This window comes from Spermophilus citellus, assembly GCF_964194105.1.
Source record: "Spermophilus citellus genome assembly, chromosome: 3".
Lineage (NCBI taxonomy): Eukaryota > Metazoa > Chordata > Mammalia > Rodentia > Sciuridae > Spermophilus > Spermophilus citellus.
Genome location: NC_138184.1, coordinates 87,790,410 through 87,808,702, shown reverse-complemented (window position 1 = coordinate 87,808,702; position 18,293 = coordinate 87,790,410). Strand labels below are relative to the sequence as shown.

Genomic DNA, 18,293 nt, shown 5'->3' with positions numbered 1-18,293 from the left:
GGTGAAGTGGAAATAGTGGAGCTTCTGACCCATCTTTTGGAAAAACCCAGCGCCCGCCCTCCCGGGACAGGGCCACCATGCTGTGGAGCACATGCTATCTGCCTGACCCGGAGCAGAAGGGCTCCTCATTGTCAATGTTTCTTCTCTAGCTCTCAAGACAAAAAGGCACAGGAAGAATGGCAAGGGAGAGAGTTTTGAGAGCTACCAGGTGGCCCACCTCCGGCTGATGAAGCGGGTGGAGGATGGGAACCTGAGCCAGCTCATTGAGGAATTCCTGGCCAAGGAGGACAAGAACTTTGCCCGGTTTACTTACATCATGGAGCTCAACAACGACATAGAGATGATGAACAAGAAGACCCAGGAGATCCAGGTCGGGACAGCTCTTGTTTGCCTGGGTCTGGGACCACCTGTTCCCACAGCAGCCCTCCCTAGGGCAGCCTCCCTGGGATGTTCCAGACATTCTCTACAGTGAAAAGGGCCGCGAGGTCACACCAGCCTAGCAAGCATCGCTGTGTGTCCCCCACACTCCCCCTACGATCTAACTTCTCTGAAACTGGCATTTGTGTCTCACTTAAGACGTACATTTAATGGGTTCAGGTCCCCTCTACCTCCAGTAGGGACGCTTATAATCCATGGCATACTTTATAATCCAGAGAGATGCAAAGCATAAAATATTTACTATTTACGATATTTCTGGCCCTTATTTCCCCGCTGCAGGGCGGGTCCCAGGCTGCAGACTGGCCAAATGCAGCCTGCCTTCTTTTTTGCTCCTCCACTTGCTAATTTGCTAATTTATTAGTTTCCAACATTTGAAAAATCAGTATATTCCACATGCAAATCGCATTTCCTGTTTCTCTTGGAAAATCAGATCTGACCACTCTGGCCCTTATTCCCCCCGCGAAGCCCAGTTCTTCCCCCGTCCGTCTGCGCCAGGCTCGCTACTGGCCCGCCCAAGCCCGCCAGGCCTCTCGGGCTCGGCGCATCGCCGCTGCCCCCTGGTGGTCAAGTGCGGCACTGCATGTGCTCTGCGGGCCGAGCGCGGTGAAGGGAGAGTGGGCAGGTGAGGCCTGAGTTTCCACTCTGCAGGAGGGAGCGTCTCTCTAGACCCAGTGGGACAAGGACAAGCCATAGCAAAAGATGTGAGGACTCCAGTTTTTTTTTTTTGTACTGGGATTGAACCTGGGCACTCTACCACCGAGTCACATCCCCAGCCCTTTTTATTTTGAAACAGGATCTTGCTAAACTGCCCAGGCTGGCCTCCAACTTGTCATCCTCCTGTCTCAGCCTCCAAAGTTGCCAGGATTACAGGCATACACCACTTGAAGACCCGGCTTCCCCGTGGTCTCTGAAGCTGGGACCTTGTTAGAAAGGCACATTCTTGGATTCAGAAACTCTGGGGACCTGTGATCTGTGTTTTCACAAGCCTCCAGGGGATTCTTGCTAGAGTCTGAGAACTCCTGCTCCGGAGCTGCCCAGACCAATGCAGTAGCCACTAGCCACATGTAGCTATTTAAGTTTAAATTCATTGCAATTAAATAAAATTGAAAAACCAGTTCCTCAGTGGCACTAGCCACATTCTAATACCCACATGTGATGACCACAGTCCGTATTACTGCAGGTAGAAGGTCCCCACTATTCACAGAAGATGCTGGTGACGGTCCCCTAGGGACTCTCCAGAATGGACGCCTCACACCCTCCCATGCCATCATTCTGCTCTTCATTAAGAAACCTCAGAACCTCCGAAGCCTAGGAGCGGCTCTGAGGTTCTAAGACTCTTGAACAGGTCATTTAACTCCCGATTGGGACCAGGTGTGGTGGAGCACGCCTGTAATCCCAGCAGCTCGGATGGGAGGCTGAGGCAGGAGGATCACAAGTTCAAGGCCAGCCTCAGCAACTCAGCAAGATCCTGTCTCAAAAAATAACAAGGGCTGAGGAGGTGGCTCAGTGGTCAAGTGCCCTGGGTTCAATCCCTGGTACAAAACAAACAAACAAAAACACCTCTTAGGCCTCTGGAGGCACAGCTTCTTCTGAGGTGTGGTAGGGGAGGGGAGCACCCCGTTTCATCACAGTGGATTTTCTCCCCGGGCAGGATGAGATCACCCACCTGCGATCCCAGCAGCAGTCTTCCCACGACGACAGCGGCTCTGTCCTGAAGGAGCTCGAGGTGAGCTGGGTGCAGAGCATGGGATGGGGGGGTCTCTGTTGTCTGTGGGTCAGGCAGCCCGTCAGCTGGTACCTGGAGCAGGAAGCTGTTAGCCCCATGACCTGAGGCTGGCCTGGGTGACATCCAGACACGTTTCCTGAGCAGGTACTATGTGCCAGGCACTGGACTCAGTGCTTGGAAGTGGATGCTGTTGATCTCTCCAACTTACAGATGAGGAAACTGAGGTTCACAGAGGTAAAATCACTTGACCAACCTCGAGGAGCTGGGATGTGTTATGACATTTAAGTTGTACTTGGCAGCCAATAAAAGGACCCAAGATAACAGTGGCCTAAGCAAGACAGAAGTTTCCTGGTTAAATACATCGGAAGATTGGCACTTCAGGGCTGGTAGGGTTCCATCATGATGTCATCCATGGCCCAGGCTCCTTCTAGCTTTCTAGTTGGCCATCCTGAGTGTGTGCGTGGCTTACATTCCAAATGTGCCAGGTCATTTAACTCCTGATTGGAGCATACCTGTAATCCCAGCAGCTCCTTGTGGTTGCATCATAGCTTCTATAGGTCCAGCCATCACATATACATTCCAGGCAGGGAGAAACTGGGGAGTAAACAAACATAAAGGGTGGGGGAGGGGGTCTTGCTATCTGTCAACCAGCTTAAGTTATTTTCCAGAAGATTCAGCTAAATGATTTCTGTATTTACATCTCATTGACCATCCATGTTGCAAAACAGGTTTGGAATATAACTTAGGGGCCCTCATTGCCACCCCACAGTCAGTCAGGTCTTGTCATTAAGGCATAAGGGGAGAATGGATTGCAAATACTGGTCAAAACCTTGAACTTCTCAGGAGGTCTGACCAACGTCGTCCTCTAATCCAGAGTTCCTGGCCCAGGAACCGTTCTCCTGGGGCACCTCCCATTCCCCCTTTGTGGCTTGTGTCAGGGTCCCCGGGGCACAGGGTCCACATGGATGAAGGTGCTATCCTCTGACTGACCACTGGAGGGCAGCAGAGCACGTGCTGCCACCGAGGTGCTTGGGCTCAGAGCCGTAGCTCAGGGGGAAGGGGCACTGCAGACCCCCAGGCAGGGTCCAGGTCTTAGGAGGACTCCCACCCCAACGAAGAATACTTGCCTGCGGTTCCACATCCTCGCTTGGGGCCACCCAGAGTCCAGACTCTTCTTTGGGGTGGAAACAGGCATTGCCGGGGGTGGGGGGCAGTGGAGAGGCTGCCAGCCCCTCTCTGCCCGTGGTCCCTGCATTAGCTCTTTGTTCCTTAGGTTTTAGCTTGACTTGGGGACTCCTTTTCCAGTGCAAATATCTAAGCTGGAGAATCTGTCTTAATAGCAGTAGGTTCCCAGGTTTTCCTACCCTTCCTTTCACCAGTTTCTGCCCCTCTGGGAGAAGGGGTGAGCCTACTCCCTCACTAGGATCCTGGGAAGGCTCTCAGAACAGTTACTTACTAGCTGTGCGACCTTGGAACAGTGACCTAACCTCTCTGAGCCTCAGGTTTCTCATCTGTAAAATGGGGCAATTGTCCTACCTGCTGCTCATGGCTGGGGAGACTTGTAAAACCATGACTTGTGCCTGTGACCTCCCAAGCCCCGTGTGGCCCTCCGTGGTTCTCCTAGGGCCCAGGCCTGCTTTGCAGTCCAAGAACTCAGGGAGCGGGAGGCAGGATGGGATGCAGCCATTCTCATTTCCAGCCGCAGGTCAGAATCCCTGGAGTCCTCAAAGTTCCCTGCTGCCCCGGTCACAACTGGTCACAACTGGTCACAACTGGAGCCAGTGAGATCTGACCCCCAGAGGGTGGAGCGCAGGTTGCAAATATTGTAAAACTCCTGTTGACCCCCAGTGTGTCACCCAGGCTGAGATACAGTGGGCTCCCAGAGAGTCTCAAACTTCTCTGTGACCAGTGTCACCTGGAGGCTCAGATGCCTGCCTCAGCCCGATCCTGCATGTCTGGGTGGGCCCCAGAACTTGCACCACGCCCATGATCCCCGGTGACCTGACCCTGCCCGTCTGGGGACCCCGCTTTGGAAACCACTGGGCTGGTGCAGGTGTTCTAGACCATGGATGGTGAGAACTGTTTATGGGATGGCAGCCAGCACCTGCAGCTCCTAGGATGGGAGGAACAGAAAAGGAAAACAGAGAACACCTGTGGACACTGCTGGTGAGGCCTGATTCCATGCGATCAGGTGACACACAGAGCTGTGTCCTGCGCCGCGCTCCTTCCTTTTCAGAAAGCCCAGGTGAGGACTCACCTTAAGGGGAATGAGGCGGTGGGCCCCGCACAGCGTGGTGCCTCTCTTCTAAATGCACGACTGGGGCCATTTAACTGGTCCTGCCCCCCTCTGAGGGGTGAAGCCAGTGGCTGGAGATCCGGACCCCCGAGGGTCCCCAGCCCCCTCCCCTGGAGAGTCCCGTCCAGCGGGCTGACCCGGGGGAACTGGTGTCCGCCCCCAGGAGAAGCTGAGGAAGACCACAGAGGAGGCCAACAGGTACGAGGACAAAAACCGTGAGCTCAGAAAGACCCTGGAGCATCTAAAGACCTCAGTGGAGAATCTGTTCAAGAAGATCAACTGCGACGCCTCCAAGATACTGGTGCAGTTGGGGGAGACCGGGAAAGTCACCGACGCCAACCTGTCCCAGTATTTCTGTGAGTCGCCCTGGGGCAGTCCAGCGCTTAGGGAGCTTTTCCAGTGCTTTCCCCGTGATCAGGCTTGAGAACTCATTCCTGAAGAGGTGGTGAGCCTGGGGGTGAAGCCCAGGCACCAGAACCAGGCTGCGTGGGTTCAAATCCCGGTTACGCCCTGACTAGCTATGTGGTCCCCGACAAGGTGGTTTCAATTTTTTGTTTTGTTTGTTTGTTTTTTAGGGCTCTTTTCCTTTTTCTTTTTTTTAATATGGTCTTCCTAGTCGGACAGGACAGTGGAGTGTCTTTGGACATAGCATACATACATGTTATAACTTCCCATTCTGTGGCTGTACATGTGTGGAGTCTCCCTAGTTGTGTGTTCCTCTAGGAGCATGGGAAAGTCATGTCCGATTCATCCCTCTGTCTTTCCTATTCCCATCCCCACTCCCTTCCCTTCATTCCCCTTTACCTAATCCAATGAACTTTTATTCTCCCCACCCGCTTATTGTGGATTAGCCATCTGCATATCAGAGAGAACATTGGGCCTTTGGTTTTTTGGGATTGGTTTATTTCACTTAGCATGATTGTCTCCAGTTTTGTCCATTTACCCGCAAATGCTATAATTTCATTCTTCTTTATGGCTGAGTAATATTCCATTGTGGATGTATGCCACATTTTTTTTAATCTATTCATCTGTTGAAGGGTACCTAGGTTGGCTCCATAGCTTAGCTATTGTTAATTGTGCTGCTGTAAATATTGACGTGGCCACATCACTATAGTATGCTGATTTTAAGTCCTTTGGGTATATGCTGAGGAGTGGGATAACTGGGTCAAATGGTGGTTCCATTCCAAGTTTTCTGAGGAATCTTCAGACTGCTTTCCAGAGTGGTTGCGCCAATTTGCAGTCCCACCAGCAGTATGAGTGTGCCTTTCCCCCACATCCTCACCAACATTTATTGTTACCTGTATTCTTCTAGGCAAGTTTTTGAACATCTCTGTGCTTTCTGTTCTTAAATACTGAAAAAAAATGCAGGGTTAAACCCTAGAGTTACTTCATAAAGCTATTGGGAGGAATAAATAAACTTCAGAGTCATTGCAATAGATGCAAAAAAGCATGTACTAAAATTCAGTATCCTTTCATGATAAACACTCCCAACCAGTTAGAGCTACAGGGAGCTTTCTTAACTTGATAAAGGCATCCACAAACAAACAAACAAACAAACCAAAAAACCCACAGCTAACCTCATACTTAATGATAAAAAGCTGAATATCTTTCTTCTAAGATCAGGAGCAAAGCAAGGGCTTTTGCTCTCTATTCTTTTTTAAATTTTTTAAAATTTATTTTTGTAGATGGACACAACACAATGCCTTTATTTTTATGTGGTGCTGAGAATCAAACCCAGGTCCCACCCGTGCTAGGCGAGCGCTCTACTGCTGAGCCACAATCCCAGATTCTTACTCAATGTCAGAATGAGGTCCTAGATGATGCAATAAGGCAAGAAAAAGAAATAAAAGGCACAGCAATTGAAAAGGAGGAAATAAAGTGCTCAGAACGGTGCCTAGTGTAGCAAATGCCTGGTGACTGTTGCCTGCGTTTCTAGGCAGGCCCTGAGCTCAGGGTGCAGAGGGAGGGCACACCTATCCCGATGGAGTCCACTTGGAGTGAATGGCTTCATTGCTCCTAGAGTTGACCCTGAGATTCTTCATAGAATCTGGTTAATGGTGGGTTAGAAGGATTTACAGGCATAGCACATAGTAGTACTTATGGCTACAGTTGATCTCAGTGAAAGGGTTCAAGGTGAAAGCAGCACAGAGAGAAACATCTGTTCAGAAACCACATGATCAACCACATGTACTAACCGTCCAGGGTGGGCCACTCTAACCAGGTCCTGGTGGTGAGATCCTTGAGATCCAAGTTCCAAGATGCTGGCCACCTCACCACCACATCTCAGTTCCTGCCTCAGGGCCTTTGCCCAGGCTGTTTCTGGAACACTGGTCCATGTGCCCAGTTCCTCCTCATTCTCAGACCTCAGTGTGCGTCCTTTTCTCCCGTGAGACCTCCCTGCACTGTCCCATGTGAAGCTACCCTGTCACCCCTGCTCCTGGGAGTGCTGTGATTTGACATTCCCCGTTTGTGAGTAGAGAAAGCTTTTTCTATCCGAGGCTATGAGGTTCCTGAGAGCCAGTAGCACAGTTCAGCTGCAAGTATTTCTGGTCTGATTTTTAGATAGAATCAGTTTGGGGTGTGTGCATTTTGTTGTTGTTTTTTAAATGATCCAAATCCAGGAGTTACTGAGATCAGAGAAGGCACTTCCCCTGGATGGCGAGGCCCCTGGAATCCACCCTCCCCTGGCTGGTTCCTCCATGCACTCAGAAGGAGGGACTGCTCCCAGAACTCTTCAAACGCCAGGCCGCCAGGCCGTTGCTCAGGGAGGGCTGTAGGGAACAGCATCTCAGGCAGAAGGAACTGCATGAGCAAGGGCCGGGCGACCAGCACAGAGTGCAGATTGGGGAAGAGAGTTTAAGGCTGGGCTCTTCCCCTTTCCCGGTTCCCAATTCTCAGTCTAACCCACGTCTCAACCCTCCTTTCACTATGGCCCCCGAGGAGCCTTCAGGATGTTCTTTTCCTAGTGTCCCTCCTGAGATCTGCACCCCAGGTGTCCAGGTCTGGCTGTATGTCCATCTTGCTTCATGAGTCAGAGGTTCTGTTTTTGCTTCTCAAGGGGGACCGCAGGGTGTGACCCAGAGAAAGCGGGTCCTGGGGGGCTCTCGCGGGCAGGTCCCCGCAGCCACCCCATCCCACGCCCCCCGCTCTCTCGCAGCCCTCATCGAGAAGAAGACCAACGACCTGCTGCTGCTGGAGGCCTACATGCGAATGCAGAAAGTGGACATGGACACGGAGCCGGCTCCGCCCTTCCTCAACCCTTTCTGGGGCGGCTCTGCCCTGGTGAAGCTCCCAGAACCCCTCCAGGTCACCCCGCCCGTGCTGGGGACTGACCCCTTCAGCGACAAGATAGAGGACAGTGAGTGCCTGCCCCTCTGGGTGGGGCGTCCTGGCCGGTGCCCTGGGGACTGTCTCCTGCTGGGGGCCATCTGCCTGTAGCCCCTCCACATGGTTTCTGGGGACAGCAGAGCCGGGCCTTCTCCCTAGGCAGGGCCTCCCATCGGCCCCACTAGCCTTTGGAGGGCAGTTTGGTAACACTGAGGTCAGAGAAGGCACTTCCCCTGGATGGCTGGGTGGTGCTGGACAATTACATATAACAGGGGGGAGAGGGAGGAGGAGGAGGGAGGAGGGGGAGGAGGGGGAGGATGAGGGAGGGAGGAGGGAGGGAGGAGGAGGGAGGAGGGGGAGGAGGGAGAGGAGGGGGAGGATGAGGGAGGGAGGAGGGGGAAGGAGGGAGGGAGGAGGAGGGAGGAGGGGGAAGGAGGGAGGGAGGAGGAGGGAGGAGGGGGAGGAGGGAGAGGAGGGGGAGGATGAGGGAGGGAGGAGGGGGAAGGAGGGGGAAGGAGGGAGGGAGGAGGGGGGAGGAGGGAGGGAGGAGGAGGGAGGAGGGAGGGAGGAGGAGGGAGGAGGAGGGAGGAGGGGGAAGGAGGGAGGGAGGTATAAGGAGGGGGGAGGAGGGAGGAGGAGGGAGGCCTCTAGGTCATCAAAGTCAAGTGGATACATAAGCTGGCGGGCCACCTCGGGAGTGTGGAGTGTCTCTGGTGGTGGGTTGTGGAGCGCTTTGCATCTAAGTTTAACAATTCTGTCTGTCTGTTTGGTGCGGGGGGGGGGGGGGGGGGTTTGGACCCAGGGGCGCTCTACCACTGAGCTCCTCCTCCAGCCCTTTACACATTTTGAGACAGGGGCCGGCTGAGTTGCTGAAGCTGGTCTTTCCATCCCTCCGCTTCAGTGTACTGTCAGGGACTCACAGACGAGGTCTTCTCTTCTGTCCAAGGGACTGTGGCTGCACCATGGGTGTGGATTAGAAGGGGTGCCACTTGTGGGCAGGTTAATTTGGGAAAGGTGCCCTGCTGAATAGGCATGACTTGGCAATCAAATAGGAGTTGACTTTCAGCCCCTCCACTCACCCCTGGCCTCTTTGTGCAGTGCATATTCTGAACAACTGCACATCACAGCCTTGTCTCCTTGATATTAACCAAACACCCTTGACATTCTTATCCGGGAGGAGATACAGTGATTGTCTGGACATCCCTGGAAGCAACCTCTGCCAGTGGTCCCCTTCCCAGCCCTGAGGATTCTCACGCCCCACCCCCCAGTGTTGTAGAGGGACCTGGCCAGGCTCGGGTCTCCTTGCCTCAGGTGCCTGTGAGCAGGGCAGAGCCACCTGCTCATAAGTGTTCCCCCTCTGCAGTGGAGCAGCCCCTGGACCATGGCAGCCTGAGGCAGCTGGTGCTGGACAATTATGCCCAGAAGGAAGTTGGCGGGCCCACAGCCTCACCCAGAGAAACCCGAGGCCGGCGCGACCAACCGAAAGAATAAAGGTTTTGTTCCTAACCTCAGTGCCTCCGTGCCTCGGTGCCTCGGTGCCTTCTCCTTCTCGGCTGCTGAGGGAGCGGGCACTGGGCCCCGGCAGGTGGGGGTGAGAAGGCCGGGTCCCAGGGCCGCCGCAGGAGAGGGACGGGGGCGGGGGGTCAGCGTTGCCGTGGACCTTCAAGCAGGTGGCCAGAGGCGCCCGTGCGTCTCCATTCCCGGGGCTCCCTGCCCATGTCGGGGGCTGTGCGCCCGTGTGCACACCTCTCTGCCCCTCTCCCCGGTCAGCTGTCACTTCACAGCCCCATCCCGGGTGTCCTGCCTGAGCCACCCTCTGCCTTCCTGGGTGAGCTGAGCCACGGGGGCTGCCTGTCCCTGCAGGGGCCCAGCACAGGGTCTCTGGAAGGACTGGGAGGTCATGGGGGACACACTGTGGCAGGGTGTGGGCTAACACAGGCCCTGAATGCCCTGGGTCCTGCCCCCCCGCCCCCAGCACTGGATGTGGCCCCAGCTCCCAGCATCCAGGGTGACATCAGGGGCTGCAGGGACAGTCCCACCTGGCTCCTCCAGCCTCTGGAACCCTTTGTTCCCTGCACGTGTCCCCAGCTCCACTGTCTCACAAGCGGGGATCTTTGCTGCTTTGTCACCATTCACCCCGGCCTTGTCCCAATTATTGGGGATTCCCTGGGAACCCCCTTCCCTTCTCCTCTGTGGTCCCTGGGGAACCCCATCCTCAAGCCACGAGGGCAGGGGACTGATCAGGTGACCCAGGCCTGCCAATCAGAGCACTGCACTGGCCAATCCCAGCAGTTAGCTCAGGGTTGGATCAGGTACCCCAGAGAGACCCCAGGAAGACCTATTCGATACTTGTGTGAGGCTGGGAAGACAGAGGTTTGCCGAGTGGGTAGAAGAACTGGGAGCTGCTGAGAGCCATTTTGCCATCACTGAGAGCAGAGCAACCTACAAGAAAGAGCTGTGGGGAGGCCGCCACAGGGTTGGGTGCATTGTTTGAGTTCCTGGAGGCAGCTGTGCCTGAAGTCCTTGGACTTACTGGTTTTGTGAACCCAGTTGATTCTTAAGTTTGGATTCTTGCAGCCATAATAGACCTGAGTGCTTCAACATGAGTCAACTCAAGCCCAGGCCTGGGCCCCAGACAGGAGCAGAGATCAGTCCCCCTCCCCCAATTTGCTAGGAGAGAAGTACAACTTGTACTTTATCTGACCTGAAATGGCCCTCTTATGGTTAACAGGCACAATTTTTGCCTGGTGAGCCATGTTCTTAGCCCTCTTCACTCTCACGGGGCCCATCGCAGCCTCTGGGAGACGATCCCCATGGTGTTCCCAAAGGAAGGGTGTCATGAAGCCAGGCTCTATGAACACTTGAGCTGTTGGGAAGCAAGGGCTGTGGTATCCAGTTAATAGGCCCTTGATTGGGACAGTCCTAAGTGAATGCAAAGGTCTATCTCAAATAAAGAGTCACTAAGATTCAAGATAAGGACAAAAGGGTCAGCACTAGCTCATCTGCCGCCTTTGTGCAGATCAGCAAAGGGCCCTCCTTTCCCAAGGCGCTTCTGTCTGAGGAACGTCATGACCAGCTCATAAGCTCCTGTTTATTTGAACTTGGCCTCGGGATGGATTTCCAGCTGCAGGCTGTGTGGCCACGTGGTCATCTGTAAGTACCCAGACGGAGATGGAGGCGGGGCAGGGTGGAGGCCAGACAGGGTAGAGGCTGACTGGGAAGGAGACCGGGAGCCCAGGTGGCCAGCCTGCTTCAGTCCTTCTCCTCCCCATGGGTGATGATGTGCACCAGGTTCTTGTAGTCCAGGTTGCCCGTCACGTCAGGGGGGAAGGCCGTGAACATCTGGTCGATCTGCAAACACCAGCAAGATGCTGAACAAGACAGAGGGGCTAGAGCTGGGTGAGGGGCTTGTGGCACGGATGCAGAGGCCCCTGGACGCGCGGGTGTGGGATGGCCATCCTGGTCTCCCCTGAGGCTGGGGCTTGGGGTCCAGCTGCCGCTGTGCAGAGCCCCCTCTCCCGAGGTCATGCCTGCTCTAGGGCAGCTCACCGGGGCCTGGTGTGAGGGTGAAGGCTCAGCCTTGTGCCCAAGCCAGACTCACAGTAGGGAGGTCCCAGGCAGAGACCCTCGCTGACCCTGAATCTCAGCTCCACACCTTCCTCCCTCCCCAGGTGCTGACCCCAGCCCCTCAAGTGGACGAGCTGCTGGGACGTTCAGGGATCAGCGACCCTTCAGGGGCCAGGTGGGTCACATGAGGGAGCCTACGCCTGGCGGGGTCTGTGGCTAAGTGGGGGTGCGCAGCTGGGCTGGTTGAGGGTGGCCGCGCGGGCAAGAAGCCAGACTCCTCAAAGGAAACTAGGAATCTAGATCTGGCCTAAACACGTAGATTTCCCACTTAGCAAGCGTCACTGGTTCACTTGATACAGCTGATGCTGGTGCCACCCAGTCACAGAACCGAGCTTTCCTTTCTGCCTGTTTGAGCCTCACAGAAGACCTCGAGGTTCGTTCCACTCTTGTTTCCACCTTACGGATGAGGAAACTGAGGCACAAAGGTTAAGGAGCTTGTCCCAGGTCTCCCATCCAATGGGAGGTGAAGGACGCTCTTTGCATCGCTTGAGTTTTGTAGGTAAAATGTAAATAGAATTTTGAACAAAATGGGGAACTGGATGGACACGGGCCCCAGAGGCCTCAAGGTGGCTACTTTAAATGGACTCCTTAGGGCTCCTTATTAATGTTCACATGACAGTTGCTCCTTAAGGACCTTTTGGCAAATTAGCTAGTGTCCCTTCTTCTGGACTCACTACTGCCACCTGCTGGGAAATGTGTGCAACAACAGCCTGATCTAGGATGCCTGTAGGAAAGAAGGTGCTGTGGGGGGGTGTTGATCAATGCTCAGGTTGCACGACAGTCCATGGTGGCCCTTCATGGCACAGTAAATGGGCGCTCTCACTGTGTCTCAGTGCATGTGGGGAAGGCAGGACCTGGAGTCAGACAGGCCTGGGTGTGGGTCCCCGCTCTGGCATTCACCATTAGCACTGTCATTTTAGACAAGTGACTTACTTCCCCAGGCCTCAGTTTCCTCATCTATAAAATGACAATGATCATGATCCTCGCAGAGTGACTGAGGGAATGAATGCGGCCAGGGCTCCCTCCCTCCCTCTCTGGGACGGGTGATTCAGCGGAGACAGAGCCCCTGGGAGGACCAGGCACTGGATAGGAGGGAGTGTCTGAAGGGACCCTACCTCCTCCTTGGAGAACCTCTCTGCCTGTGTGGTCAGCATCTCCCGCACGCTGCAGAGAGAGGACAGAGGTGTAGGTGCCAGGTGGGGGCAAGGAGAACAGGCGCCACCCGCCCCTGGGGGAAGCCACTCACTAGTCGGCCTTCAGCACCCCTTTGCCTTCCGGGTCGAACACCTTGAACGCGTTGAGGATGGTCTCCTCGGGGTCCGCCCCTGAAATGGAGAACAGGGCCCACAGGTGCTGCAGGCGGCTGGGGACCGTGGCACCCAGGACGCAAGGCCCAAGTCCCTTCTGAGATGGAGGGGCCAGAGAAAGCCCGTGTGCCTAGCTGGGAGGAGACCCTTCCTTCCTCTGGGCACTGAGCCTGGGGTTTTGAAAGAGGGCTGAGAGGCCAGGTGTGTCTGAGCTAACTGCAGGTCAAGTTTGATCTAGGTTTCAGAAAGACTCTGAACCCTGCTGGCTGTGTGGCCTCAGGCAAGTGACTTTCTGTCTCTGAGCCTAGGTTCCCCACCCACAGATGGGGGAAAAGAGTGAAACTTACATCCTAGGTGCTGCTCATTGAGGTAAGGCACCCAAGTGCTTAGCATGAGCCTTGGAGGGACGACGGCTAACATTTCTATCCTGTTTTCCCTCCAGTTCCCTGGTGCGTCCTTGGGAGCTGCCCACTTTCTCCCAGCCCTGTCCATCTAGTGCTTAAATTGACACCCAAGAACCGAAGACATGCTAAGAGGCACACACATGTGCACATGCATGTGTGCGCGCGTGCACACACACACACACACACACACACACAGGAGCATGTGCACAGGCCTACCCTTGAGTTTCTCCCCAAACATTGTCAGGAACACGGTGAAGTTAATGGGCCCCGGAGCCTCCTTGATCATTTCATCGATTTCCTCGTTCTTCACGTTCACACGCCCTGCAGTGGGGACACGGGGCCTCAGTGCTGGCAGAGGGACAGTGGCTGACATTTGTCATTGTGCCTCAAGGAATCTCCTCTAGGGACAGTCAGAAATGGGGAGGACGGGGCCAGAGTTCCCTGGGGAGATGCTCCCCGTGGGCCGGAAAGCCAGGCGCACCCCCACAGCCCATGGGGGGATGGGCTGGTTCTGGGGACTGAAACCAGGGGTGCTTTACCCCTGAGCCGCATCCCCAGCCCTTTCTGTCCTGATTTTTTTGAGACAGGATCTCAGTGGGTCCCGGAGATTCTGACACACCTGCTCTTGGTCCTGCTGATGCCTTTATAACCCCCTATGCAAATAAGAACAAGCTGCCCCTGGCCACCGTCTCTGTTTTAGATATAAAAAGCTAGGGTAGCTATTCGCGGTGACCCCGAGTTCTGAGGATAGGGATCGGTGGCGGTGGGTGGGGGTAGCAGATTGGACATGTATATTTTGAAAGAAGCTCCGTGCTCTCCCGATCACACCCTCGAGATGTTAAATAAAGCTGAGTCCAGAATAGAACGATCCCAGTTATTTGAGAAAAACAACAGATATGCCTAGAAAGACTCCGAAGAGAGAAACTGAAAGGTTAACGCGGAATGTGGCCTTTCGGGGGACGGTCGTCCTCTCCCGTATGTTTTGCAGAATGTCTGCTTTCTAGCGAGAGCTGGCCGCGCGGAGCTGCTCCTAAGAAAACTGAAAGGTGCGGGAAAGTGTCTGTCTCCTCCTCTGAAGTTCTCTGAAGGTCAGTTGTGGCGCCGTCTTTCTTTGGGAAAGGACAAGCTGTTGGCTTTTTCTGAGGGTCTCCCCTCCAACCCCGGGGCTATGGGACAGGGGACCTGCCAGTGGCCGGCAGGTGACATACCAAGGGCGGCAAAAGTGTCCCTCAGATCGTTCTTGTCGATGAAGCCGTCCCTGTTCTGGTCCATGATGGTGAAGGCCTGTGGAAAGGAGGGGACCGGCTGGTCAGTCCAGGAGGCTGGGCCAAGGGTGGGGGCACCCAGGCTTCTGGGATCTTCTGCACTCAGCCCAGGCACAGCGACAGGGGGCAGGTGGACGCGCTTGCGGGGCTGGGGGAGGCGGTGGGAGGGGCTGCTCACAGGACGGAGGTTCTTTTGAGGGTGATGGGAGTGTCCTGCCATTGGAGAGCAGTGACCGTGGAAACCTCCTGACCTTAATAAAAACCACAAATGAGGGTTGGGGATGTGGCTCAAGCTGTAGTGCGCTCGCCTGGCATAGGAAGGGCGCTGGGTTCGATCCTCAGCACCACATAAAAATAAAATAAAGATGTTGTGTCGACTGAAAACTAAAAAATAAATATTAAAAAATTCTGTCTCTCTCTCTCTCTCTCTCTCTCTCAAAAAAAAAAAAAAAACACGAATGGCACCCTTCACCTAAAGAGGCCAACGTCATGATATGTGAACTACACCTCCATGAAACTGCTGTTTTTTTTTTTTAGGTGAAATCCTAGAGTCTCATGTGGTCTCCCCACTCCTATGCCCGGGCCATCCGTAAAGCAGGGTAGGCCGGTCACCTCCCCAGCTGGTCCCAGGGAGACGCCCAGAGCTCTGTAATCGCTCAGGCATGTCACAAATGGGGCTTCGGGTACGCTTTTTGAGTGCTTTGCTACAGCTGGTTTCTGGAAGTATTTGCACCTGCTGTGCCCGCCCCCCCTCCCAGCAGCTGACCTCAGCCCAGAGTGGGGCAAGGTGGGGAGACGGAGCTGGGGGTGGCCTTGCCCCTGGATGGTGGCACTGCATCCTTCTTTTCCTGGTGGCCCATGGGACAGGCCTGCCAGCAAATCTGAATGCTCCTGTCTGCGAGCCCCAACCTGGTCTCTCAGCATGTTCCCTCCCCAGGGCCAGGTGGGGGTGTGGATGGCCCAGTGCGAGCCCTCACTGCTGCTGGACATTAATGCAGTCTGTCCTTCTCAGCCCGTGGGCAGTAGCTGCATCCTGCCCGATTGTCCTGAGGTTTGCTTAGTAGTCCCCACCGTGGGACCACATGTCCAACAGAGTTGGTGCTCCGTCATCAGACTGTACATAGACTGGGGGGTGGGGTGGGGGTGGGGGTATATAAAAAGAAACAGGGAATTTCATCAAAACAGAGGGAAGGTCAGTGGAGGAGACAAGGGAACTGAGGAGGGAGGATCCAACTGAAGCTGGGTATGTGCATCGAGGGTGTGGCACATGGGACACTGATTAAAAAAGAAAAGAAACTAAACGGATTAAGAGGGGTGGGGGGTGCTGGACAGAGTTGAAGCGGCTGGGCTGGGTTCCCTGCTTTTGTGATAATGTCAGGGTGCACGCACCCTGGTGGTGCACATAACTAAAAGGGACAAATTTTGCAAAGACTGTAGGTTTTAAAGCTCAGAACATGCTGCTTTTCCCTCTCAGGTTGGAAAAAAAGTTGACTCTTGCTACCTAATGACCCAATATTGATGGAAATGTGGGGGAAAGGCAGTTCCTTCTTGGGGCCGTGGGGACAGGGATTCGTAGTATAGGATTCTGGACTGGGGTTTGCCCCAGCAGCTCTGCTGGCTTTCTCTCCCCCTCCTCTCCCTCCCTCCTCCCCCTCTCTCCTCCCTCTCCCTCCTGCCCCTCCTTCCCCCTCCCCTCCCGCCTCCCCCTCCCTCTTTAAGTTCCTTGCACCCGGGGGTTCTGCTGCTGGGAATTCACCCCCCAGGAAATCGTCAGAGATAGGAGCAATGAGGTGATCTTTATGATAATAAAACATTCCAAACAAATGCACCAAGAAGTCATTTAACTAGATACAGGAAAATGCTGACACTGAAGTGCTCAAAGGAAAAAAAATGTAGGCACTTATGGGGGTGCATCTTTGATCAGTAGATACACACGTCACAAAGATGACTCCAAGGCTATGTCCTGACTCAGGGACTGATTATTTCCAGGTGGTAGAATTGAAGGTGCTTTTCTAAAAAATAGTTTTTCAACCAGGAATACATTTTAGCTGGATGATCAGCAGAAGTTGTTAAAGATGACCTCCTTAAAAGGTTCCCACACACATTCCCACTGAACCTGGATGTTCAGAGGACAGAGAGGTCCCTGCTGGGAGCAGGGAAGGCAGGAGGGCCTGACTCTGGCTGGGATTTCCACCCAGGGCCTTGCCTGGCCAGCTCACCCACCTCCTTAAACTCCTGGATCTGCGTCTGTTCAAACATGGAGAACACGTTGGAGTTGGCCCCCTCTGCCCTCTTCTTGGCTTTCTTAGGCGACTGGGGAGAAGAGTATCGATTAGAGGAGGCAGAGGCTGGGAATTAGAAAACCCGGCCACCCTGGGTGAGGGCTGGGCCTGCTCAGTGGCTGCCATGACAAGGGGCCCCACTCATCTCGTGGTGCTGCTGGACAGAGAGAGGCCTGGGTGTAGTTTCTGGCCTATTGCAAGAGACCGTGGCTCTTGTGGCCGCTCCTCTGCAAGCTGGGAGCCCGGCAGGTGCGTCTCTGGTCTGGGGACAGAGGCCACACCTGCAGATCAGCCAGGTGGCACCCATCCTCAGGACAGCACATGAGGAGAATCGATTGGAGGGAAGGAAAAAGTCAGGCTCACCAAGCCATCAGGAGAGCCAAGACGAAATGACGCCCTTCCAGGGCGTTACAACCCATCTGCTCCCTGCCCCACAACTTTCCCTTGATCCAAATGGCAGTGAAATCGCCTCCCTAAATGTCCCATCCATGTACCATGTCAACAGTGCGGAGAAGAAGGAATTAACTGCCCCCCCAATCCCACTTCTGTCTGACTTTAAATAACAGCAACTGCTTAAACACGACACATGCACCAGTTCATTTAATTCTCCCAACTGCTCTGTCAAGTAGATGCTATTATTACCATCCCTGTTTCACAGGGGAGGCAACTAAGGTTCAGAGGAGTTAGGTCACTTGCCCAAGATGGCACAGCCACAAAAAGGCAGAGCTTGAGTTGAACTTGGACAGTCTGACTCAAGAGTCTGTGCCCCTAACCACTGACCCACCGTGCCCTGAGTTGGGGGCTGCCTCTCCTGGTACGGGAACACTTGCCCAACAATACGGGAGGGAAGGTTTTAAGTCTGCAAGTTCAAAAGGTGAAAACAAAAAGATTCTTTTCCCCAGCTGCCTGAACCAGAGAAAAGAATTACAATTTGATCCTTAAGAGCGCTCGATCCCATTTTGCAAGCCCCAGGAGATATTGATTCCTCGAGAGGTCAGCAGACGAGACATAAAAAAAGCCAACTCTTTTATTTTGTTTCTGTGAGTTCCTGGGAGCTGCTGTCAGCTATGGCCACTCAGGGCACTGACTGGGGTCCCTCTGAGCGTGCAGGGCGCACAGTGCTCTTTCCATGGGGGGCTACAGTCTGTGGGAGCTCTCCCCCTCTCAGCTTTGGTCCTCAGCTTGAAGCTAGTGGCATCCCCTTCCTGCCCTCCCTGCCCCCAGCATCATCCCCTGGAAATCTGAGGTACTCACCATGGTGGACGGACACAGGGCTACTTCCCAAGTAGAATCCCACGCACTGCCCAGCTCTTCCCAGCCTGGGAACAATAAATACTTCCTCCCTGTGTTTAAAAATAACCCCATGACCACTTTTGGCAGTGATAGGTGAGCGGACGCCACCTAAGGCCCCCCCACCCCATGCCGTTCTTCTGAAGTCAGGGCAGCTCACTGGCGGCCACTGCCACGGGGTGACACGTGAGACCCAAAAATGCATTCAAGGTTAAAGAGACAGCGGCTGGGTCATGGGAGAGATGCTGCATGCTTTCCGTGGCGCTTGGGCAAGCGACACTTGTGCTTGTCAATTTGGGAAGAGAAAAAGGCAGAGAGAGGAAGTCTCTCT

The 18,293-nt window shown here is 54.4% G+C and overlaps 2 protein-coding genes across 2 annotated transcripts in view; one reads left to right on the top strand and one right to left on the bottom strand.

Annotated features, from left to right (window-relative positions):
• The window catches only part of CCDC63 (coiled-coil domain containing 63), a 33,264-nt gene extending 23,799 nt beyond the window's left edge, over positions 1-9,465 (top strand). Inside the window, exons 8-12 of the mRNA XM_081286648.1 lie at positions 150-370; positions 2,090-2,164; positions 4,624-4,816; positions 7,618-7,818; positions 9,151-9,465. Of these exons, the coding sequence (XP_081142774.1) occupies positions 150-370; positions 2,090-2,164; positions 4,624-4,816; positions 7,618-7,818; positions 9,151-9,278 (818 nt within the window). The 3' untranslated portion in view covers positions 9,279-9,465. The remainder of the gene's footprint in view (positions 1-149; positions 371-2,089; positions 2,165-4,623; positions 4,817-7,617; positions 7,819-9,150) is intronic.
• A 1,393-nt stretch (positions 9,466-10,858) lies between these two features.
• MYL2 (myosin light chain 2) lies at positions 10,859-17,996 on the bottom strand. The gene is made up of 7 exons (XM_081286649.1): positions 17,927-17,996; positions 16,614-16,703; positions 14,334-14,409; positions 13,342-13,446; positions 12,661-12,739; positions 12,530-12,578; positions 10,859-11,138 (listed from the first exon to the last, which is right to left on the bottom strand). Exons 1-7 carry the CDS (start codon positions 17,927-17,929, stop codon positions 11,040-11,042), a joined length of 501 nt encoding a protein of 166 aa, XP_081142775.1. The 5' UTR covers positions 17,930-17,996; the 3' UTR covers positions 10,859-11,039.
• Between the last annotated feature and the right edge of the window lie 297 nt (positions 17,997-18,293).

Bases quoted from the DNA above. Each gene is read 5' to 3' on its own strand.
- MYL2 (XM_081286649.1), bottom strand. The intron at 13,447-14,333 runs GTATGTCACCTG...TCCCCACTGCAG, and splicing joins GGACACTTTTGCCGCCCTTG to GGCGTGTGAACGTGAAGAAC. The intron at 11,139-12,529 runs GTAGGGTCCCTT...TGGTGTTTGCAG, and splicing joins AGAGGTTCTCCAAGGAGGAG to ATCGACCAGATGTTCACGGC.